Genomic DNA, 22917 nt, shown 5'->3' on the forward strand with positions numbered 1-22917 from the left:
TACCTCGATATTGCGATAATATTGTAGGGATAACTGTTGGTGCTTTCGAAAAATATTAACATTTTTTTTTAATAAATAATCATCAATGATGTGGATATAATGACTAAGCGGGTGAAGGCAAATAATAGAACAACTGGAACAGTTTGGTAAGTTTGGAAAATTACATCACTTTACTGTGATGCAGCCTTTAAAACAGGAAAAGACAACACGTATGTCATATCATGATATTACAATATCCAAAATCTAAGACGATATCTAGTCTCATATCACAATATCGATACAATATCAATATATTACCCAGCCTTACTGCAAGTTATATAATATCAAGATATTACAGAAACTATAACCTGCAGAGAGAAAGTAAAATTTATAAGTGACTACTACAGACACTATAATGTCCTTTCCAGAAATTATAGTTCAAGGCTATGCTGACAATACTTCCTAACAATGTGAGTGAACACGTCATCCCCGAGGGCTTCAACAAAGAACCACAATTTCCTTTCCAGCCGCCTTATCACTACGTCTCTGCTATTTACTTATTCATCACCACTAATGGGATGTTGTCCGAAGTCACATCCTTATGCATTATACAAGACTTAAATCTTTTTTGTATTTACAGCGGCTTATTCTATCAAGTGTACTTTTGTGCTATGTAATCTGCGGCAAACTGCTGTACAAGGTGTATTTGAAAGTACAGAGGGATCGTATCGTGACACTGAGTGAAAAATGATGATCTAACCGGGGTAGAAAGCAGCGGGAGAGAGCTGCAGTGGGCCTTTTGGCTGGTTGACTGAGCAGGATATACAGGAAATACCAGCTCCACCTTGTAACAACAAAGGCACAACTCTTGGAGACGACAATAGGGCAAAGTGTAAAGAAATTAAAAGTTCATCAAGCTGAGTGAAACTGGCTCTTAAGTAGGATTTCGAGGGAATTTCTCTATTTCTGATAAATGGTTCAAATAAGTTTATTGTGCGTTCTCCTTGCTTGTTGCAGCTCCCCGTTTCATTTTCATGTGACTCTCACTGATCAGGTTGGTCGAGCTCAACTTCATATATCTCGTCCAGCCCTCCTCCTGTCTGTCTTGCCACCCTATGTCTTTATTTCTCCTGAAAACAGATGCCTGAACATTCTTTGTTTCCCAACAAAAGCCTGATGAGGTCAGCGCAGGGGTGTGGGGGACATGCAGGCGAGATCTGGGAGAACAGAGGGGGAGGAGAGAGGATAGATAAATAACACCAGCCTACTACTACTGCACGGCGGTGACGTCACACAGGAGAGGAAATCTGACTTCTTGTGTGAGAGGGTGTGTGCGTGTGTGTGTGTGTGTGAAGGATGGCTGGATAAACAGACAGACAGATAGAATTTTTTCTTTAGAGTTTAGAGTTTTTCTTTCAACTTTGAAGTCCATCTTTGTTGCTGCAACAGCTGTGTGTAATTACTGATCAATTTCTATCATAAGCATCTCGTCTCTAAACTTTATTTAAATAAATCATAAATAAATTCAACTTTAACTTCACTGTAATCAACCTGTTTTCTCTTTGCTGCCCTCCAGTGGTTGTTTTGTTGTTTTGCAGCGCATTCTATATATTTTTTTCTTATTTGTGTATTTCAGTGATGTGAAGTTGTCCATGTGATTTAAAATCACCAATCACCAGACTCCTTTGCTGACAATGTAATGTTAGAGCTGAGAGTCAGTTATGAATGGGTTAAATTCCGAACAAATCTGCCCTCTGAAATCAATTCAGACTAAAATAGAAGTTTTTTTAAAAGATATCTGTAGCATGGAGATTTAAGGACTATAACCCAATGATCCTGATTGTAATTTGAAGTCTGTATAACAGCCTGTGTCCCCAGACAACTGCAGATAGTCCAGTGCTTCTGTCATTTGTGTGTGGCACTAAAAAAAAAAAAAAAGAACAAATAGTTTATTTGTGTTACCGCAGTTGTGAGGTGTTTTGAGACCATAGCTGCTTCTACTTATTTACAATGTTAGTTTTTATAGTTATTATCTACAGCAGGGGTGTAATGAGGTATGAATCTGCCCCTGGAATCAAACCGATGACTCCATTATGTCTTATTTTGGTGTTTGCTGTTACAGATGTGATTAATTGATGGGCCGATGATGTGGTCTAATAAATTCAACAAATACACAACTAGCCACATCCTGTGAAAGTGGTTTCTATTTTTACTCACGTAGTAACCAGGGTGAGAGCGGGTGAATGACAATGTGCCAATGCATACATAAGTGACAGCCATTAGTCCTGTATGACGTTGTACTGTGATTACAGGCAATTTGGCAATAATAACAGTACAAGACTGAGCCCCGCACTGAAGTGAATTATACTACCATATGTAGTATTAGGTGTTAGTATTTGTTTTATATGGTGTTTCTGACAGTATAACAGTATAAGCCACAATGACCCACAATGTCAAAAAATGATTTCTGTTTTCTGCTGAGAAGATAATCTACTGTAACGATAGAAGGAAGCTAAACTTTGACAAATAATTAACTACTCACTGTCTGTATTTTGTAGTATTTCATTGTTTGTATTAATATGTGACTACTGCAAATGCTTCAGATACTTAAAACACACATGTAGGTCAAAATGTTTGTCTTATATTAATAGCTCTTCATAAATTTCAGGGCAATGAGAGTATACCTCTATTAAATTACTCATCACAACATGGTTTTCAGCTACAGCACTGTCTTGTTAAAATAAGACTGCACTCTCCATGGCAATCAGCCTTTCTTTTCAGCAACCCATTCTTCAGGTTCCCAGGAAGGAACGTTTGTGTGGGCTGTCTATTCAGAGTGCCCTTGGTTTGTTAAAAGGATGGTTTGATGGAGAGAAAGCTACGGTTATGTAGCATGTCTTGGTGTACTGTACATGGTGCTGCTAGGATTTTAGTGTTCGCTTCAGTACTTTTGAGTCTTGCAAGGTATGACATGTCCTTCAATTTTCACTGTGTTCCCTGGCAAGACTTTCACCATATATTCTATCTACTGATGAAAAATGCATTTTTCTTCTTCACCACTAAGATGGAAGTTATGATTTATGGGATTATAATGAATTTCCTAGCGATTTTTGAATATAACTTCATACTTTAAAATCAGACTGCGGTTGCTGAAGCTGGTGTTGCTGCAGAGGACTCATCATCATGCTTCATGAATCATAGAGCAGAGAGTGAGCTGTTTCAGGTCGTGATCACTACAGAACACGATAGGGATTGTAAGAGCAGGTCATAATGGCTTCATGAATAACAAAATCCCAAATGCAGAGTTATGTCAGGCTGTGCAGGCACATATTGTTGAGTGGTTGCCGTTATGAAAACACTGTGTGGTAGATATATGAACACAGTCCATGATCAGGGGATATGGGCAATTATCTGGAAAATCACTCAACCAATGAATTCATCCATTTATCCATAATAACACAGGAAACACTTTCACATGGAGGAGCTAAAAATAGACTAGTATGAACACATCAGATTTTTTTTTACATACAAGGGTTTATCTCAGCACAAAATGTGGAAAAGTATATTTTTAATCTTTTTTTTTTATCATTTTGAACAAGTTTGGAAGTACCAAGTGAAAACTACTATGTATGTTTTCAGACTTATCTGGAGCTCATTTCTTCAAAGGAAAATTACAAAACCTTAAAGTGGAGATCTTGTATGCTTTTTTCCCGTTTGCTGGGTGTTTTATGCTTCTATAAAAGGAATGTGCTCTCTGGATCAGACTGGATGACGCAGAAACTGCGCTCGGTGTAGGAGTATAAGAGAGGGCACTTCGCTCTGTTCGGTGCACAGATGGGGAAGCAACTGGGTTGGTGAGATTCTGATAGCCTCTCGGTGTCTGGAGACGTTTGAAAGAACATGGAGATGAACGCAACTGAGAAGTTTTACCTTCCCGTTGATGGCATCCTTGAAATGTTCAACTCCTTCACTGGGCATCACCAATCACCTATTACGCACCCAGTTTTGCAAAGCACAACCCTTACCCCAGTACTCCAGCACCCCAAAGTCTCAAACATAAAGAAGACTGGCATGGGCATCATCAAAACGGTAAAAGGGCGCTGGAGACAACAGGATAAGAGAGTGGTGATTGCGAGTAGATCCTCCAGTCCTGGCAACCGGCAGGTGTCGACTGATCGACTCCCCAAAAGGTCCGTTGACCTGCTGGAGCTGGGTCTGACCAAGCCAAGGAACTGTCACAGAATAGTTGTGCTTGGCGCACCTAAAGTAGGCAAAACCAACATGCTCCAGCGGTTCTTGGGTGAAGAATTTAAAGAGCATTATGTGCCCACAACCGAAGACTTTCACAGAAAGCTGTTCCACATCGGAGGTGAGGCGTACCAGATCGATCTTCTCGACGCCTCAAGTGAGAGGGACTTCCCTGCAAAACGGAGGTTATCCATACTCACAGGTGAGCCCTTGTGATTATTAATAATTACTGAGATCTTAAATTTTGCAGATGTCAATATCAATATTGTTTGAAGTGGCAACAGAGTGTTTAAATACTATTTTACGCGCGAAAAACTATAATACTGTAGTGTTTTAGGAATTTATTTAAGCAAATGTTGTAACCTCATTACAGACAAGTCTCAAAGCATGGGAAAAGTTATTTTGTCTTAAACTCGTCTTATATATTTTATTAAAGTGACTGCTCCTCTTTCTGCAGGTGACATCTTTCTGCTCGTCTTCAGTGTGGATGACAGAGAGTCTTTCAGTGAAGTCTGCGAGCTGCTCAGCGAGATCAAAGCTGCTAAGACAAAGTTACTGAAATTAAAACATCCCGCTAGAGTGCCAGCCGTAATATGCGGTAATAAAGTGGACTTGGAAGCTCAAAGAGCTGTCAGCCGCTCAGAAGTGGAAGAGATGCTCGGTGAGGATGTCGCATTCTTCGAAACCTCGGCTAAAGACGGTACCGGCCTGGACGGTGTGTTCACAGCCCTCGCCACTCTAGGCGGACTGCCCGACGAGACCGGCCCGTCACGGCATCAGATCGTGTCCATCCTCACCTACCAGTCGTTGTGCATCGGCCAGCGAGGCAAGAGAGAGAGCCGTACGCGGGGACTCGGTGCGCCCTGTGCCGCAGTGGATCCCCTGGCGCGCCGCCCGAGCTTCACCAGCGACCTGCGGATGGTGCTTGGATCAAGCACCAAACACAACAAACCCGAGAGGTGTCAGATTCAATGAATTGTGAGCCCTCTCGATAAACCAATTGTAGTAGTATGCTGCAATGTCGTATTATGTAAGGAGTTATACTCTGCAGCACCTGGCTGGACCAGTGCATTCATATTTTGTTTTTTGTGTATATAAAACTGTGTTATATTATCCTATAATAAATAAATTCAATCTTTCTAATTGTAACATGTATTGTCTTAATCTGTTTAATCAAATAGGTCATTTTAATTTATTCCTGACATAAAGCTTGCGTAAGAAAAAGAACAAGGAGACAGTGAGGTATTGTTAGATGATGCTCATGAACGCAGGCAATCAATTGTTTTCTATTGATGATGAAAACCTGACCATGAGTGTGTGTGTGTGTGTGGGAGGGAGCAGGTGAGGAGATGACTCAAATATCGACCTCAAAACGTGTTCTAATACCGTCATCAGACACGACGGATTGTTCACATTTTCAAGCGCCCACTCACTGTGAATGGCATCAAGGACACAGGTGTGTCGATGCCTCTCGTGCATCACCATGGTATTTCAAGAAAACAAAGAATTGTAGCATATTTTATTTAAAAAAAAGGGGAGGGTGGGGGGGGGGGGCGAGAGGGAAGAGACAATGAACTCTATGGGATCAGCACCATGGAGAGAGCCCAACGATCATTAAACTTAGCTCTCACTATTATTCTGCCACTGAATATTTAATTGATTTCCTTTCACTTGTAAAAACACCGTAATTTAATTAATTTCGAACAGGCTGCATCAGTCTATGCTCGTGTATCTCTCTGAATATGAAAGCACTTCAAAAGCAATAAGTTTTGGTCATTAACTCCCTTTGAATAACAACAGTTTACACAGATTGAGTCCAAATCAAGACAGAGAGATTTTTTTGTATAAATTAACCAATTTATAAAGATTAATTCATACATTTATGTGTCAAAAGTTGAAATCTACTGAAAAAAGTCATACATTTTTTCTGAGAATGTACAAAGGCTCCAGTCAGAGCTGGCAGGTAAATTAAAGTCCATTCAGATGGTATTCTATCTATTACACGTGATAAGATTGTGCACATGCAGCTCTTGCATTAAGTTTCTTGCTAAAATGTCATTTGTTTGTCAGTATATTGAACATGGTGGCTTCTTAAATAAGGTCTGCGGTATAAAATTAGATTAGTCTTTTTCACAGGTGTATTTACAAAAGCAGCAACATTTACATGTATTATATACACATAATACTGAAAAGACACTCAGGCCAACTCAAGCAATTTCTTCTGAACCAGGAGAGTAATAATCTTTAGCTAATGGTAAAAGGACTTGATGAGTTTTTTTTTTAGTTTCAGTTGCAGCCTAATTACAAGATAATACCTGGAGGCTTTTAAAAAATATATTAACATCTATTGAAAAAGCAAATCTCATCCACACCAGTGTGACGACAATTCTTACAGTATTGCACTCGTCTAATTATTTCCAGTGTTACTAAAATACAGTTTGTGGTAATTTGAGTTACGATGGCAGCTAAACAGAAAAGTAACATTTAAGGGGAAAAAATCTGTCTGTGTATGTGAAAAATGGAATAGCCTTAAATAAAGAATTTAAATATTGTATGTTAGACTGGTTTTCTTTATCAATATCAGAGTATTTTTCAAGCTGAACCACATTTTTTGTGTTTTTTGTATATTTTGTCAGTCTAATCCACAAATGATCTCCCTCTTAAGTTCACCAATCTAATAACATTACTGTCATCGTGGGTTGGAGGTCTTCTCTGTTTGTCCATCAGCTTGGTGGTCTCTTTGTGGTCTCTGAAGGATTGATGTTTCCAGCTCCAACAGTAGAGATGGCAGCATGCTGTCCAGCAAGGCCAGTCCATCCCAGGAGCAGCGAAGACCTCTAATGAGCAAAGAAGAAACAAAATTTGAGAGATTCAGCAAAACGGGGGAATTTCTTTCTCTCCGATAAAACAAGTATAATAAAATGATACATCACCTGTCATCAAGAATCAGTTGTCCACTCTGTAGGAACTCTTGGACATCAGTGGACGTACCAAAGATTTCATGGAGACCCAGCTGAGGGCTAAACAACTGCCAATGCTGTTTAATACCAGAAAATAGCAAATAAGATAATTTCACATCTCAGAGTTCACTGCATACTGAACATCACCTTCACTGATAGAGAATATTAAAAGAAACTGTGCTGAATAGAATGTTTATGTAGGAATAAAGGTTTTATTGTGTATGTGCTTCACCTTGTGAGTAATGCCCTCAGTCATTCTCATTCCCATCACCAACACCTCCTCCAACCTGCCAAACAAACAACTTTCATAACAGAAATTCACAGTGACTAGACTTTGACAATAACAAGGATAGGACAGAGTGAGCAAATGTTCTGATAATAGCGTTTCACAAGGACAGAATGTTTGAAAGAACAAGCACGTGTACAGCGACCTCAATCACCATGTTTCTCACATTCTTAAGTTTATCTTTGTGGATTGGCTGATATATAATTGTTACATTTCACATAGACAGAGAAGTTCTGGGTGAAACTGAAAAGCTGCCCCCTCATGTTATAACCAAAATACACTCATAATGAGACACAACACTACTGCCAGTAAGTGCAACAACTCACAGTTCAAGATGGCTGAGCTGAATCCTCCTCCGTGTCCCCTGTCCCCTCTGCTGGACCTCGCGGATCCAGATGTCGGGCTCCAGAGTCTGGGTCCTGGCCTCCCGAATGACACCTCCCTCCCCCAGAGGCACAAACCGCCCATGTGCTCCTGTCACAGATGAAAATATTAAAACAAACCTCTCAACAAGTTCAACAATCATCAATCACTGCTTTTAGATTACCTGGGCCAACACCGATGTATTGTCTTCCCTTCCAGTAGCTCATATTGTGATGACTCACTGCATTCTGCATAACACAAAGTAAAGCAATTATACTCTAATTGAAACATACTTATGAATATTATATTCCATTTCTGCCACATCCGTTCCGCCAGATGCCACTAAATTCTACACAATGCACATATAAGTCTTGCTCTATAAATGTTAGTATTCCAAAACCTGATCCTTACATTTCTACTGCTAAACAGCACAGAAAGATTACATCTGCAGGGTCATCTGATTATATGCTTCAACATAAATCTGAAGTAAATAATACTGAGTTAAATGTTTGTCTCCTGTTCCAAAAGTTCAAAATATGTTTTTTTTTCAGTTTCTGTGCATTTCAGGAGAAACCTCCAGAAGCTTTGAAGAGCAAACTCTAAACTCTTACTTTCCTGTTTACTGCAGCTCTTTATTATAACAGCAGTTATTTTTTTATAAATGTTATCCTAAAAATAAAATTCCTTTGATCTTTATTCTTTTGTCTTTGTCTTAAATGGTTCATTTCTCTTTATTTTAGCTTATTTTCAATTTCCTTGTCTTTTAAAGTCCGCCTCCATGTGTGTATGTGCAGAGTTTGACACCAGAAGGCTGTTTTCACATTCATCTGCGGAAAGTGGAGAGTTTCTGTGAGCTCACAGAAAATCAGAGTTTAAGGCATGAACTTATGAGCATGATTTGTGACATCGCTCAACTAGTTTGGAGTCAATTATGGTCCAATATGCAACCTACACAAGTGTTATATGGAAACTTGGAGCCTCCAGTGCAGGAAGGAACTGATGCCTCAAAAGGTGAGGAGGACAAAATTCTGATAATCAGTGAAATGTCATTCTGCTGAGGACTTACATGTCTTGCAAAGTTTGACACCTCGTACTGCAGAAAGCCATGCTGGTGGAGAGTCCTCCTGGCACACTGGTACATCTCCGCTGTCACATCATCAGCGGGCACAGTCACTTCACTGCATTGCACCTGTTTAAACAGCTGGGTGCCTCGCTCCAGGGTCAGCTGGTACAGAGACACGTGATCGTCACACACCCTCAACAGCTCAGACAGCTCTTTCTCCCAGGATTCCACACTCTGTTTGGGCCGGCCGAACATGACATCCACCGACACCCTCCCTGGGCACAGCTTCCTCGCCTCTTCAATAGTTTGCAAAGCTTGATGAGAACTGTGGTCTCTTCCCAGAATTTTCAAGTCCTCATCCTGCAGAGACTGACAGATTGAAATTTTGATAAGGGGACTGTGATATTAAACATAACCTAATCTTCTGTGAGTAGTATTCTATTGATTGCAATCACCTGGACCCCAATGGAGAAACGGTTCACCCCTGCATGGCAAAAATCCTCTAACTTTGACATTCCCACAGGAGTAGGGTTGACCTCAAGTGTGACCTCAGCCTTATCTGAGAGGTTTGCCTGCCTGGAAACAGTTTCAAGGATGGCAGAGATGGTTGAGGGATGTGCCAGGCTTGGTGTCCCGCCACCAAGGAATACTGAGGTGATGCTGCAAGGAGAAATTAAATGAAAGGAGGATGGGTGAAGCGCAAAGCTACAGGTGATACTGGATGTGGACGGTCTAATAAATCCCCATACCAGGATACCTGACTGAGCTGCAGCAAGGTCTCTACCTCCCGCTGCAGGCACTCAGTCATGATGTGGTTGTTGTCGGTTCTGGGTATGTACTTGTTAAAGTTGCAATAGGAGCACCTTCTGAGACAGTACGGCCACTGTAGAAGAGAGGAAGACTTTGACATCACATGGGCAAACTTTCTAGACATGACATACTTGCATTAAAAAAAGGCCTGGACTGAAACATTAACATAAGTCAGTGACTGCGTGCATTGGCAGATGTGTGCGTATCTCTGCATAGAAATGTTTCATCATTAAATTAACCAAAGTCAGCTCACGTGCACATATAGAGACGCCTGCTGTGTGAGATGTGAAGATCCTGCACGTTCAGACACATCTTCAGTTATTTCTCCGCCAGGAATCCCTGAGAAGCAGCGCAGACCGGGAGAGAGGACACGTCCTGCCGCACGCAACGTGTGTTTTATCATTCTGTTGACGGTATTTGTTTATCTGACGGCAGATTCAACTGAATGTCTGAAACCGAGGTTGCCCTTCACTTGAACACATAGCTCCTTATTAGTCGCAGCTACACGCGTGTAAAAGGTACATAACTGCATGATGAAAATTTCACGCAATAAAAGTTAACATGGCAACAATGTGGCGAATATGTAAGTACAAAGTAACGTAAAGTCAGATTATCTGTTTACATTTTAAATCTTTCTCTAGCAGCTGTGACGTCGTCCCAAACAGGAAGTACAAAAAGTGATTTCCTTTTTGTGTATTACATTCTTTGACCACACAGAGGCGCTGTTTTGCTAGAGTAAGAATGGCCTATCAACAAGTAGAAAATGTTGTATGACCAGTTTACTGTGCTGTATTTTACAGTGCATAGGCATATAATTTTCAGTACCATTTAGGCAATAGTGTAAGTGAGGAATAGTGAATCAAGAGATGTTGGTGGCTTCTTCTGTTATTGATTGACTAAAGGATCAAGCCTAGGAGATTAATCACTAATAAGGCACCTGTACAGATTGTATGATTACTGTGAGGAATGAAAGAATGTCTTATAGAGAAAAAAATGGTATATCAGTAAAGTATCACTGTTTCTTATAGCACTTAAAGGGGCTCTGGGGCTTTGGGGGTTTCATACTCATTTAGAAAATCAAATTGAAGCAACAGGAACTCCTAAGGTTTGACAGACAGTATTTTACATTCAAGTTGACAGCTACTGTTGACTAATTTGGCATCTAATCAGAGGGTACTTCGTCCATATACAGTAAATTAAATAATTAAAGGCATTTTCCAGTGTACTTTCAGTATTTGTATTTATATTATATTTTTTATTTAATCTTCATTTAATCAGTTAGTCTCATTGAGATTTGAACATTCAAACAAAGAACACAATCAACAAACATAAACAACACAACTAAGGCCAGACAGCCACAATCAACAAAAAATTAATAAAAACAGATACAAGAGTCATAAATAAATATCAGATAATAAAATTTTAAATTGTCCAAGGGGAATGAAATACTCTAGTTGGAGGTCAGTTTGCAGTATATCAAACATTAGATGTAGGATGCACATCAGCGGGGATAACACAAGTATAGATATCAGAGGAAAATGATCATAAATGCAAGTCCTCACAGAGTTAATGCTCCCAGTTTTTTTTACTAAACACACAAGTATGACCACAGAGGACCATGGACATCTGAATATTTAGCCTAATTGTGTTGAATAAAATATCAGCAGCTCTTTGTAAATGCTGATATTTGTTGTTGCAATCACAACACATAAAGACACTAGTCTATATTTAGAATATAAATTTGTGCTCTACTTGCACAGGATCAAACTAATTTAATGAGCTATTGATTTCCCTGAACCCAGAAAAAACACTGTCTGGTGGAAGGACAGTGAAATAACCTTGTAGAGTCACCTTTAAAATCAGGATGTTCATTTGAAGAGAAAAAAAAAAAAATCAACACTGTTCGAGTGATTATAAAAGCCAACACTCATCAGGGTTGCAATTAATCAAACCTCTTCATTATTTTGAGGTAAGAGCCAACATAGCTTTATTAGTGGATAAACAATGTTGTCATCAAATAATTACCACTGATCAGCACTGATTAACACTGGAGAGTTTGTTGCTGATTGTACAAATCACCTTGACTTCACTGATATGTGTCTCTGTGTAAAGTCATAGGTCAGTGAACATTTACAGGGTGGACATGTATGTACTCATCCTTACAGTATTATTTCCAGAATGTGACAGTACACAGTAATTTATTGGATAATTAATGTAAGTATTTAATTAAAGACATCAATAATGTGAATGTGCTTTCTGCCAGCTTCAGACCCTGGGGACATTTTCCACCTAATATTAAATCTGGTTCCCAATTACCTAATCAACAGAGAGGGAGAGTGAGAGAAAGAGGAGAGGGCGACATCAGAAAAGGGGACTGGAATGTGTTTCATTGAATATATGCAACTGCTTCATGTTAGGTGTTGAGTGGGAGTTTCTGGAGTTCAGTGAGAAGCCTGAGAACTACTTCAAAAGAGTGAAATTGTATTGACAATCTGCCAAATGGATAAGAGGAAGAAAGGTAAGCTTGCTGATTTAATACATAAGGCTACAGGTGGAATATACAGTACTGTATCAGTTATTGCATGCCAGTTAGGGAGTGTACAAAAAGTATTGGGGTGGGGAGGGGGACTGAATCTAATGTTTCACTTTTTAAAAAGGCAAATCCCTCCCCTAAGTTATTTATGTTTTTGCTGCACCCTCTTCTTAATATGTATAGAAATGGCAACAAAATAATAACAAAACAATGATAAAAAGGCAGCAACTTGTTTAGCCATTAACAACCGAATGAGGAAAAACAAGGAATTTAAGCTGTTACACTCCACTTAAAGCCTTAATAGCTTCATGTTACAATAATATATTGTATTAGAAGTGAAAGTGAAAATTGGGCACATGCAGGCACAGAAATAAAATGTACATCCATAGTGAGGGAAAAAATAAAATACCCTCCCTGCTCTCCCAAAAAAATTCAGACCCCTCTCCCTTCTGCCAAAAGAAAAATTATGTTACCCTCCCTCTTTTCTGATCCTCCCCATTACCCCCTACCCATACTGTTGTTTGTACTGGCCATTACCAGCATTTATTAGAGAAAAGCATCAGCTCTTGAGTTTTCAAAGCTACAGAAAAATAAACTTAAAGAATTGCAAGGGTTCAAATCATCTTTTCTTGTATTCAAAGTGTCTACTTTTAAAGAAAAAAAACAATATTTTTTTGTAAAAACATGACAGCCAAACTGCATCAACATAGAGGGACAGTGGTAGTTGGCAGTATTGCTAATTGGTACACATCCTTATATGAGTCGCTCTCATAGTTTGTTAGCAAGAGTGGTTAATTTACTTCATGAGTGATTATTTTGCCTAACCCTTGTTGAAACTATGACAATGTAAAAATAACAATGATAAACATAAGCAAAAGCACATTACTTTGTGAATTCAAGAGTTACTTCTTTCTAAAATAATACTGAACTTAACTTTTTCACAGGATCTTCTATGGAATTGAGGCTTATGGTGGTTGGTAGCAGTGGATCCTCTCAGTTATTACTAACCAATGCAATTCTTGGGAGGGAGGAGTTTTCTAAGGATGTTATCAGCATTTCTGACAGCAGGAAGAATGTTGGAGAACTGGCTGGTAGACGAATGGCTGTGATCAATGGTCCAAACATCTACGAAAAGGATATATCTCAAGTCAAGAGGAAGATGGAGCTGAGAAGGTCTAAGTGCTTATGTATCCCCGGTCCCCATGCCTTTCTTGTTGCCTTTGACATGGAGAAAATCTCCCCAAATGATATAAGAACACCCAAGCTGCTGATGAGGCGTTTTGGAAGACACTGTCTGAGACACTGCATGGTTCTCCTGGCCTGTGAAGGAAATACGGAGGGAGCTGCCTTGGAAGACAGGGTGAAGAAGACTGACTGGCACCTGAGAGAACTGATCGAGAAGTTTGGTGGACGCTTTCATGTTTTCAGTAAGAACTGGAGAGATCGCAGCCGTGACAGAGAGCTGCTGCAGAAGATCGAGCGGATGGTGGCCTCCTTAGGGGGGGGGCACTTCTCGAGCAGAACTTTCCAGAAAGCAGAGGTCAGCGTGAAGAAGGAGGAAAAGAAGCTTAGGAAGCAGAGGGCAGCAGAGAATGAGAAGGTGTGGACTGACTTGGAGAAGCATTACATATCGGATGAGTTGTATCACCACAAGGATGCCTACGTCACCAATGTTTCAGCAGAGATCAGAGCCAAGGCAGAGATGGACAACGGCTGGCTCAGAACTTCCCTGGCTAGAGGGTTGGGGACAGGTATTGTTGTGGGAGCTGTCATGGGTGCACTGGTTGGGTCTATAGAAGGGCCAGGGGGGATGATTTTCTATGGGATCATAGGTGGTGCAGTAGGTGGATCAGCAGGAGGAACAGCCCAGGTGGCTATAAAGCATATGGAAGACAGAGTGGCCCCAACTGCCAGAGTCAACTTCAACTCAATCTTCATCAATCGCTTCTTTGCAGCTACTCGTCCGTGACTGCATGACTTATGTGTGACTTATGACCTATTTTTCAGGAAGGTATCTAACTGTTGCTATGGCTGCAGCTGTTGTATAGCTATCAAGCTGACTGGATACCAGATTATATAAGGAAATGTATAATTCCCTTTAGGTAGAAGCACAAACTTTACCTCCTTACTCCTTTGTTCTGTACGATATGGTTAATATCACCTATATACTATAGGTTACTACACTGTTCAGCTTAACAGCTCAAGCAGACATACTGATTTCCAAAAATATAATGCCTGATTGAAACTGCAAATGAATTTATTTTAATGAGTTTATACATTTGTGATTTTTGACAACACATGTTTATTGTTTCATGTGTACTTGCTTGGTAACCATATACCATTTTATTCAACCTCCAACATTTCCTGGTGTCTTGCTGCGGGTAAGGTAAACTATAGTTCAGATAACATTCAGGGTGGAGTCTCCTCTGAGAGTGCCATTGTCTACAGCACTGCTCCTTCCCTAGGCAACGCACACACCTTAGTGCACCTGTTGAGTGTGAACCACTGCAATCTCTCTACATTACCTGAAACTCTGAACAGAAGCAGTACAGACTAACTGCAGCGCTATCTGGACAAGAAAGGTAAGTCCCCACAAACCTTTTTACATTGGTTTCTCTTTCATTTTTGGAAAAGCTACCTCTTTCGTAACTATAAACTCAGACAGAAATCAGTTCTTTGAATCATTCATGGACATGATTTATAACCTGAGAATGTTTCCTACATGAATGTTAAAGTACAATACAGTCAGGACAAAATTCAGGAGTTACATATAACATAAGATTTCAGTAACTGGTGATTTGTTTTGAGCTTGAGCTCCTTAATGACGTTGCAAACCATTTGGTTGCTACCTGTTTGACTACATACCTCCCATTATGTCCTCCACTTAACTTATTCTGTTCTCTGTTAGTCTATATGTCCTTGATCACAATGAAATTCTTTTTGACTCTAATGTCTGACAATAGCAATAAGAAGACACTGTGGTTGAAAATAATCAGAGGGCTAGACTTTGTATCCTGTCCTTTGTGTATCGTTATGTAATAAGAGATGGAATGCCATTTTGACGTAACATCCTGTTTGTCTGAGTGCTGCATAGCTGAGCTGAAAATATTTGCAAGTGGTTAGAAGTTATCAGAAGCAAGTACCTGTAGTCAAAATTGAATACTGGTGTGATGTTACAATACATTTATCAAAAACAACAAATATTTCAATTAAAAATGTATTGAATTTGCTGTCTGTAGTTGAACTTGTAACCTTATGTACTCATATGTGTATATGTACTCAGTAATAAATATACTAATACTACATTTTAAATTAGCTGTGTAATGTCCAAGCTCTTTTACTCTTTTCTATAATGTCAGTATTTCTTAAAAGTAGGAATTCACTTCCTGGTTAATGTTCATTGCATAAAATACAAAGATGCCCTCCTTCCTTTTATCTATGGATGTTTATCAAATGATTTCTCTGGCCACTTCATGTGTTAACTGTCAGTTTCAGTTTTCTCTGAATTACCTTATTTATAATTTTAACACAACACTCTCTCAAGTACAAGAAAAAAGAAATAGATTTGTTTTTTTTCATACTTTGATGCTGACCTTTTCAGGAATAATGGCCTCTACCATCAGCCTCCTCTCCAAGAAGCACTTCCTGTGCTCTCTGTGTAGAGACATCTTCACTAGCCCAGTAACCATACCATGTGGACACAGCTTCTGCTTGTCCTGTCTTTGTCACTACTGGACACGACACCAGTCCAGATATTGCCCCTACTGCAGGAGAGTGTTTACTGACAGGCCTGACCTCAGTGTCAACCGCATTCTGGCAGAAGTCTCTGACAACTATAAGAAGACTCAACCACAGAAACCACCTGATGATGAGATGGTACTTTGACCCTTTTATGAGTCATTTAATCATATGTTATATAATCTGTTAATTTAAGTCTAGCATTTTTATCTATGCTTATGTCACTGTTGCACATGTACAGGTTATTGATGTTGAGCAAATGATCCAGGAAAGGGTGCAGAAGATAGAAAGATTGAAACATTCTCTTGAGCTCCAAAAGGTCAGCTGAAAATGTCTTTATCATTAAAATCTTTGTTTATTCTTAAAAATGTATATAGTTAAATGATGATGATCATGATGTCCAATCAGAACTCTTACCTCAGAGAGGTGCGAGAGAGCCAGAAGGTCTTCTCTTCCCTTGTAAATGCTATGGAGAAGAGTCACAAAGCTGTTGTTGCAGCAATTGAGGAAAGACAGAGAGAAGAGGAGAAGAAAGTGGAAACACTGGTGAGAGAGCTTGAACAGGAGATCCAGGAGCTCAGGAAGGAGACTGCTGAATCTGATCCTCAGATTCCTGTAAACTGTGATCAAAGTGACGATACAAAGGAAGGTACCATGGTAAGCACCCTCGCCTTCTGTACACAACATAGAGATGATGGTAAAACACTGATATTGCCTACGATCACCAGTGAAATGGTATTTTCCTCTCATGTCATGCAGAACATTGTTTCCCCTATGTGCCTCTCTGAGATGAAGGACTGGTTCAAGGTTACCATAGAAACTGACCCTTGTCTTGGGGTCACCAGAAGAGCACTGTCAGACATGATGGATAAGATAAAGGCAGAAGTCAACAGGCTCTCCAAATCTGGTCAGTAATACAATTTTTAAATGTAGTATGTCGACATTTTATGATAAAATTCGATGATAGTGACGTTCCTATTTCCTATGGCTTTTCCTTGACAGAACTTAAAAGAATAGAAAAATACACAGGTAAGGCTTTGTGTACACAGAAACGGATATTTGTGCTTAAGCTGTCCACACTGTTTGACCTATTGTAAACTTTTTGCCCTCCCTCTTCCATAGTGGATGTCAGTCTGAGTGCTAAGACAGCCCATCCCGTCCTCTTTGTCTCAGATGACAGAAAACAGGTGAGGCACACAGACAAATTTCAGGAGGTACCAGATCACCCCAAACGATTCGACCGTGTGGCAAATGTGCTGGCCAAAGAAAGCTTCAACAGTGTTAGGTGCTACTGGGAGGTGGAGGTCGGGGAGAAGATTGAATGGAACCTGGGTGTTGTCAGACAGTCCGTAAACAGGAAGGGCAAGTTCTCTGTCTGCCCGGCAAATGGTTACTGGACTTTAAGTCTGAAGGTGGGAGGCCAGTACGTTGCCAACACCTCTCCTGTCACGCTGTTGGCTCTAGAACAGAGACCCAGGACAGTGGGCGTCTTTCTGGACTACACAGAAGGCCGTGTATCCTTCTACTGCGCAGAATCTGGAGTCCACATTCACACTTTCACGGATACATTCACTGACAGGCTTCATCCATTCTTCAGTCCTGGTCGCCTGCATGGTGGCAAAAATGCTGCTCCCCTAATCATCTGTTCTAGTTTTTGCAGCATCTGAACACCATACTAAACTCATAACTTATAAATCCCCAGTATAAATGCAGTTATTTTGCTTGTAATTATTTTCTTAGTGTCTATCCAGAATGTCAAATATATTTATTACATTGCAAATCCATATGAAAAACTACAATGAACCACATTTCTGTCAGAACAGAGAACAAGAGGTTGCATAAGGACTAACCCCCTACACTCAAAAACTTCAATGAAACCCATAAACAGATTGAAAATGAAAGACGAGGGTAGAGAAGAAAAGAGAAGGCACTCATAAATGAACAAGTGAGTTAAAGTCGAAAAAGAAGAGAGAATGGGTTGCTGAGTTGGATAGATGTTAGGGGCTGCAGGATTGGGACAGAGGTTGACGAGGAGCAGGGAGGGAGGGCACAGAAAACAGCAGGGCATTGTGCTCATACACCAGGCACTGGGAGACACACTCAAACACATTCACGCATTCACACACTGACATGGTCGTGCACACAAGCGCATGCTTCTGCCCACTGCCACACAGACTTGTGCTGGCATCTCGGAGGGCAGCCCCATCTCCAGTTCAGTCCTGGGTGTCGAAGCTGATCAACCCTCTCTAGTCCATCTCACCTGACCACTGAGATAGAGCTTCCCCTGCTCTCCAGCCTTCCTGTGGACTGAATTGAATTCTCAGGGCCACCATTCACAACTTCAGGCATCCACAACTGATCAACACAAGCAAAAGACCTGTAACATTAACGTGTGGACCGACTACAAGGAGAGCAGTGAGAGTCCAGTATACTTCATTTGAGGTAAATATGCTTCATTATTATTATATTATTATTTCATTTATTAGTGCATTACTGTCTCAAAATGTCAAAAAACTGACTGAAAAACATATAGTACACATAGTGAGATGATTTATTGGAGGGAACACAAGAAATGCTTCCAGTAATTCTTCTAATTTAGCTATATCACTTTTTATAATCCCTGTTTGAGGGGTGTTTGAGGCAGGTGTATTGGATGTTATCAGTTGCTCTGTTCTCATTGCAATGTTTACAATTATTCATTGGAATGAAGCAGAACATCCAAAAGAGAGGTCTGGGGACCTCCAGGGGCCTTTCAGGGATTTCCAGGTTGTCAACAAGAAAAGAAGGAATGGTTTCTTTACTGGAAAACATACACAATATTGTATATGTATGTAGACCTATAAGAATGATTATGCAGGTTTGGAGGATTCATATATTCCAGTGTTGTACAGTGTTGTATTTTTTTTCATATCAAATCTAATTATAATAATCTCAGATGGAGGTTCTTACTAACCAGTGGTCCAATAGATAAAGCCTATCCCTTTGAAATATATCCATCTACCCTCATGAAGCAACCCCTGGAACTGATCTTGTGCACGGAGGGTTTGATTCACAGAATTGGTCAAATGTGGGTACTGAGAGCTGCGATAAATAGAAGACACGGGTCCTCTTGGCCCACTCCACAAGCATTCATGAAAGCTGCTTGTGTTCAGAGTCTCCTCATGTTTTTCTGAGATAATCCACTCACCCGGCAAGGCGTAGCTCAACACCCACAACTGTGTCAAAGAAGGCTATTCTCTGTGGTTCTCACAGGAATCCACTAAACATGGGCCTCCCAGCCTGTTTCCAAATATTTATGATAAATATATGCTCCATTAGCCTTTTCATACTTTAGAGATGTAATGCTCATTCTTGTAAATAACAAGCTCTGGGGATTTCGGGGATTTTGCAGAAGTATTTGAATAATGAATAAAAATGATTTAAATTGATTCTACTGTCTGCTTTCAGGTTACCTGTCCTTGTCTAACCCAGCTGAAGTCATTGACATCATCACCTGAAGACTGAGGATCCAGTGGGACGCAATATTCTCAGTACTGTAGACTGTCACATTTCTGTGGGACTATAAGTGGGCCTTGTGCAACAAACAGAGACTGATATAAAACCAAGACAAATCCATCTGATTCAAATAACACCTTTTGCCATGGCAACCACGGGCATGCAGTTGCTAGGCCTAATCATGTCCATTGTGGGCTGGGTGGGTGGGTTAGTAGTCTGTGGCATCCCCCTGTGGCGGGTCACTGCCTTCATCGGTAACAACATAGTGACAGCTCAGATTATTTGGGAGGGCCTGTGGATGACTTGCATCGTGCAAAGCACAGGTCAGATCCAGTGTAAAGTGTATGACAGCTTGCTGGCTCTGCCCAGTGATATGCAGGCTGCCCGGGGCCTCACTGTGTTTTCTATTCTAATGTGTGGCCTGGCTCTGGCTCTGGGGGTCCTAGGAGTCAAGTGCACTAAGTGCATTGGTGTAAACAGCCTCAAGGCCCGTATTGCTCGTATTTCTGGTGCCCTTTTCGCCATCGCAGGGTTCCTTTACCTTGTGCCCATCTGCTGGACTGCCCACTCCATCATCAGGGATTTCTATGACCCACATGTGGCGGCTCCACACAAGCGTGAACTTGGCCCTGCCCTCTACATCGGCTGGGGGGCATCAGCCTTGCTCCTTATTGGGGGATCTCTGCTCTATGCTGGGTCAAGTCCCCCTGGCATCCCAGGCTCTCCCACCTTCAGCAGTGGAGAAAGCAGTCCTCGCAGGGCACCTGCCACACAAGTCAAAGGTTATGTCTAAGATCCCAAAATGTCTGAATGCCTTCAAGTCCCAAAAAATCACCCCAATCGAAGAAAAACCCATTTTTTCTCCTCTTGATTTTGCTCCTTGTAATTATTTTATATTTAATGTTATTCCAGTTTGCTTTTTTTTTTGAAAAGCCACAGGAGGCTGTTAAGGGAAAATTGAACTCATTTTATTATTTCATACCTGATATCATTCAATAACCTTATTTCTCTGTCTGTCATTGTAAAATACAATAAAAGTTTTGGTCTGCCAAATCCTCTACTGAGGGATATTGTGTGTGTTCACATTTTTATAATTACAGATATAAACGCTCTTAAAAACTTTCTCTCAACCTCATGTGTTTGAGAGAAGTATAGTAGTTTTAAAAGGGAAATCTTTGTTTGGCTCATTTATGTAAACACTACTGTGGGTTCTGCTGAGTGGAGAAGAACAATAGAACAATGGGGATGTGTGTACATTTGCTTGTGGTGCTATATTGTCGAGAAGGGTGTGTGTGTGTTGTGTGGTCCTCCGTCTCCTATCCTCCATCTCCTCTTCCCTATCTCTGCTACCCTGTACCAGGGACAAAGAAAAATCCATTATCTTAAAAAATCCTGGTACTCCTTGGATTAACCGCAAGTACAGCAGAACAGTCTCTCTTAGCATAGTTGATCTCAAAGCACTCTCCTCCCTCCTTAAATGACATTAAATGAAAAATGTCTCAGACTCAAAATGCGTAAGCGTGTACTGTATGTGTGCATGCCTATCTGTCAGTGTCTCTTTGTTAGCGTGTCATGTGGGATGTTACAAGCCACAGCATCTTTAATTATGAGACATTGTTCAGATCACTCAAATTCTGTGCTGTCACTTTGTAGTAAATGATAATTCACAGAGACTGTGACATGATTCTGTTTTCTCTCCACGCTAAATTTCATGAATCGCATAGTTATTATACCTGGGAATTTGATTTTCATCTGCTGTAAACAATAACTTTGATCATAGTTGGGAGGGCAGACATTGCTCCCTCCGTTTTTTGTTTTTTTTCTTCTTCTTTCCGTCAATAACAGCAGAAGACAGAGAAACACAATGCCACTTTATGGAGCATTACAGCACCACAATAACAATGGATACCAGTGTTCCAAGTGCCAGGTAGTGACTCATACATGACCTAAGTAGGCCTATACCAATGTTGGTAGAGTAATGCTGTGAATACAGTGAGGCAGTCTGTGCTATTTTACTGTACAATTGTAATGGAGAAAACAGAGTGAGACAAGTGTACAATTTAGGTTGTAAATAATCAGTATAGTGTCTTAAAATAGCTTGATGGGCCAACTACCAACTACACCATAATTCAAGTAACAATTAATCATATGTGACCACTGAATCATTGATGATTTAACTCAAATATTTCACTCTTGAGCTGAAGGAAAGTTGACCCCAACCATAGGGAGGTTACGGGTTAGAGTCGACTGCAGAAAACCAATGGTGGAGCTGGTAGGGATTCAACAATTTGGTCAAGACACTTTAGGAGGATGTTTTAATACCACCACTCGGCTGCCAGCTTACCTATGTGTCTATACATATAAAGAAAATGAAAATGAAATGAATGAATGACATGAATTAAAAGATTATTCACATTTATTTTCAAGATAGTTCTTGAGATTATTAAAGAATTTACTGACTGCAGTCTCAGTTCAGCTATTTGCCTTATTTCTGGCCTACTTAAGAAAAACATGCTGACAAAAAAAGTTGCAATGCCAGTTGTGGAAGAAGTATTGAGATCCTTTCCTTAAAAAAAAGATTCACCACAATGTAAGAATACTACATTCTCCTGTAAGTCTTATATTATTATTATATAACTGGATTATACCAGCAGAATTTTAATGTTGTGGCTTTAAGGTTGGGATAATTTTAACTACTTTATATTTGCTACTGTTGAGTAGTTTAATTTAGGCAATACAACATATTTATATATTCAACTGTACAATGTTCATCTAGGGCTTTATAAATGTAGAGGAGTAAAAAGTACAATATTTCTCACTGAAATGTAGATTTTAAAATTTTTCTTGTGACCCTTAAAAGGGGCCTGATCCCTTGGGTGGGAACCACTGGATTAAGCTGTATATAAAGGAGTTTAAAATACCTCAAGCAGCTACAATATTAAAATGCTGTTTACACATCAATGCATTATTAATAAAGTACTTTATTAAATGGATTTAATATATCAGTCACAGGGGCAGAGTACTTTTACTTTTGATACTTTAAGTAGCTGATAGTAGTCTCCCAATCCTGAGTCACAGTGATTTGACGACCGTGGCTCAGGAGGTAAAGTAGGTTGTCCACTAATTGGAAGATCAGCAGTTCGATCCACAGCTCCTCCAGTAAATTAGTATGAATGGGTGAATGTGAAATGGAGTGTAGAACACTTAATGGTCAGAAGACTAGAAAGGCGCTATATGAATGCAGTCCATTTATCATGATAATACTTCTGTACTTTTGCTTAAGTATGGTTTTAAATGCATGACTTTTGCTTGTAATGGAGTATTTTTACTTTGTAGTATTGCTTTTACTAAGTAAAAGATCTGAGTACTTCTTCCACCACTGTAATATTAATATTGTGCTGTTACAAATTCCCAAACAAAGTTACGATTAATTAATTTACAA

At 40.0% G+C, this 22917-nt stretch overlaps 5 protein-coding genes across 6 annotated transcripts; 4 read left to right on the forward strand and 1 right to left on the reverse strand.

Annotated features, from left to right (window-relative positions):
* Window positions 1-138: 138 nt before the first annotated feature.
* Window positions 139-10403, reverse strand: rsad1 (radical S-adenosyl methionine domain containing 1). Of its 2 annotated transcripts, XM_044332365.1 has the most exons (10): window positions 9963-10403; window positions 9649-9782; window positions 9355-9559; window positions 8903-9268; window positions 8021-8084; window positions 7800-7947; window positions 7420-7474; window positions 7161-7264; window positions 6915-7064; window positions 139-1196 (listed from the first exon to the last, which is right to left on the reverse strand). In XM_044332365.1, the coding sequence occupies exons 1-9, from the start codon at window positions 10110-10112 to the stop codon at window positions 6917-6919; spliced, it is 1374 nt and encodes a 457-aa protein (XP_044188300.1). In that variant the 5' UTR covers window positions 10113-10403; the 3' UTR covers window positions 139-1196; window positions 6915-6916. The 2 variants fall into 2 exon arrangements, with proteins under 2 accessions (XP_044188300.1, XP_044188299.1); XM_044332364.1 differs by lacking the exon at window positions 139-1196 and having other exon boundaries at window positions 6348-7064; window positions 9963-10401.
* Window positions 2841-5746, forward strand: rasd2 (RASD family member 2). The gene is made up of 2 exons (XM_044332366.1): window positions 2841-4429; window positions 4685-5746. Exons 1-2 carry the CDS (start codon window positions 3880-3882, stop codon window positions 5200-5202), a joined length of 1068 nt encoding a protein of 355 aa, XP_044188301.1. The 5' UTR covers window positions 2841-3879; the 3' UTR covers window positions 5203-5746.
* A 1446-nt stretch (window positions 10404-11849) lies between the features above and the next one.
* On the forward strand, window positions 11850-14474 carry LOC122967392 (GTPase IMAP family member 6). The gene is made up of 2 exons (XM_044332020.1): window positions 11850-12227; window positions 13187-14474. The coding sequence occupies exons 1-2, from the start codon at window positions 12209-12211 to the stop codon at window positions 14209-14211; spliced, it is 1044 nt and encodes a 347-aa protein (XP_044187955.1). The 5' UTR covers window positions 11850-12208; the 3' UTR covers window positions 14212-14474.
* Window positions 14475-14620: 146 nt separating this feature from the next.
* On the forward strand, window positions 14621-17662 carry btr02 (bloodthirsty-related gene family, member 2). The gene is made up of 7 exons (XM_044332594.1): window positions 14621-14824; window positions 15844-16118; window positions 16222-16299; window positions 16389-16637; window positions 16740-16887; window positions 16983-17009; window positions 17103-17662. The coding sequence occupies exons 2-7, from the start codon at window positions 15849-15851 to the stop codon at window positions 17645-17647; spliced, it is 1317 nt and encodes a 438-aa protein (XP_044188529.1). The 5' UTR covers window positions 14621-14824; window positions 15844-15848; the 3' UTR covers window positions 17648-17662.
* Window positions 17663-19620: 1958 nt separating this feature from the next.
* Window positions 19621-20535, forward strand: cldnk (claudin k). The gene has a single exon (XM_044332595.1). The coding sequence runs from the start codon at window positions 19621-19623 to the stop codon at window positions 20266-20268; it is 648 nt and encodes a 215-aa protein (XP_044188530.1). The 3' UTR covers window positions 20269-20535.
* The last annotated feature ends 2382 nt before the right edge of the window (window positions 20536-22917 follow it).

Source organism: Thunnus albacares, chromosome 17 (assembly GCF_914725855.1).
Source record: "Thunnus albacares chromosome 17, fThuAlb1.1, whole genome shotgun sequence".
In the NCBI taxonomy this organism is placed as follows: Eukaryota; Metazoa; Chordata; class Actinopteri; order Scombriformes; family Scombridae; genus Thunnus; species Thunnus albacares.

Coding starts and splice junctions, on each gene's coding strand:
- rasd2 (XM_044332366.1), top strand. CDS start 3,880: ATGGAGATGAACGCAACTGAGAAGTTTTACCTTCCCGTTGATGGCATC. Junction 4,430..4,684: donor GAGGTTATCCATACTCACAG/GTGAGCCCTTGT, acceptor CTCTTTCTGCAG/GTGACATCTTTCTGCTCGTC.
- cldnk (XM_044332595.1), top strand. CDS start 19,621: ATGGCAACCACGGGCATGCAGTTGCTAGGCCTAATCATGTCCATTGTG.
- rsad1 (XM_044332365.1), bottom strand. CDS start 10,112: ATGATAAAACACACGTTGCGTGCGGCAGGACGTGTCCTCTCTCCCGGT. Junction 9,560..9,648: donor CAGCTCAGTCAGGTATCCTG/GTATGGGGATTT, acceptor TTCTCCTTGCAG/CATCACCTCAGTATTCCTTG. Junction 7,475..7,799: donor CAGCTCAGCCATCTTGAACT/GTGAGTTGTTGC, acceptor TTTGTTTGGCAG/GTTGGAGGAGGTGTTGGTGA.
- btr02 (XM_044332594.1), top strand. CDS start 15,849: ATGGCCTCTACCATCAGCCTCCTCTCCAAGAAGCACTTCCTGTGCTCT. Junction 16,300..16,388: donor ATTCTCTTGAGCTCCAAAAG/GTCAGCTGAAAA, acceptor ATGTCCAATCAG/AACTCTTACCTCAGAGAGGT. Junction 16,888..16,982: donor CAACAGGCTCTCCAAATCTG/GTCAGTAATACA, acceptor TTTCCTTGACAG/AACTTAAAAGAATAGAAAAA.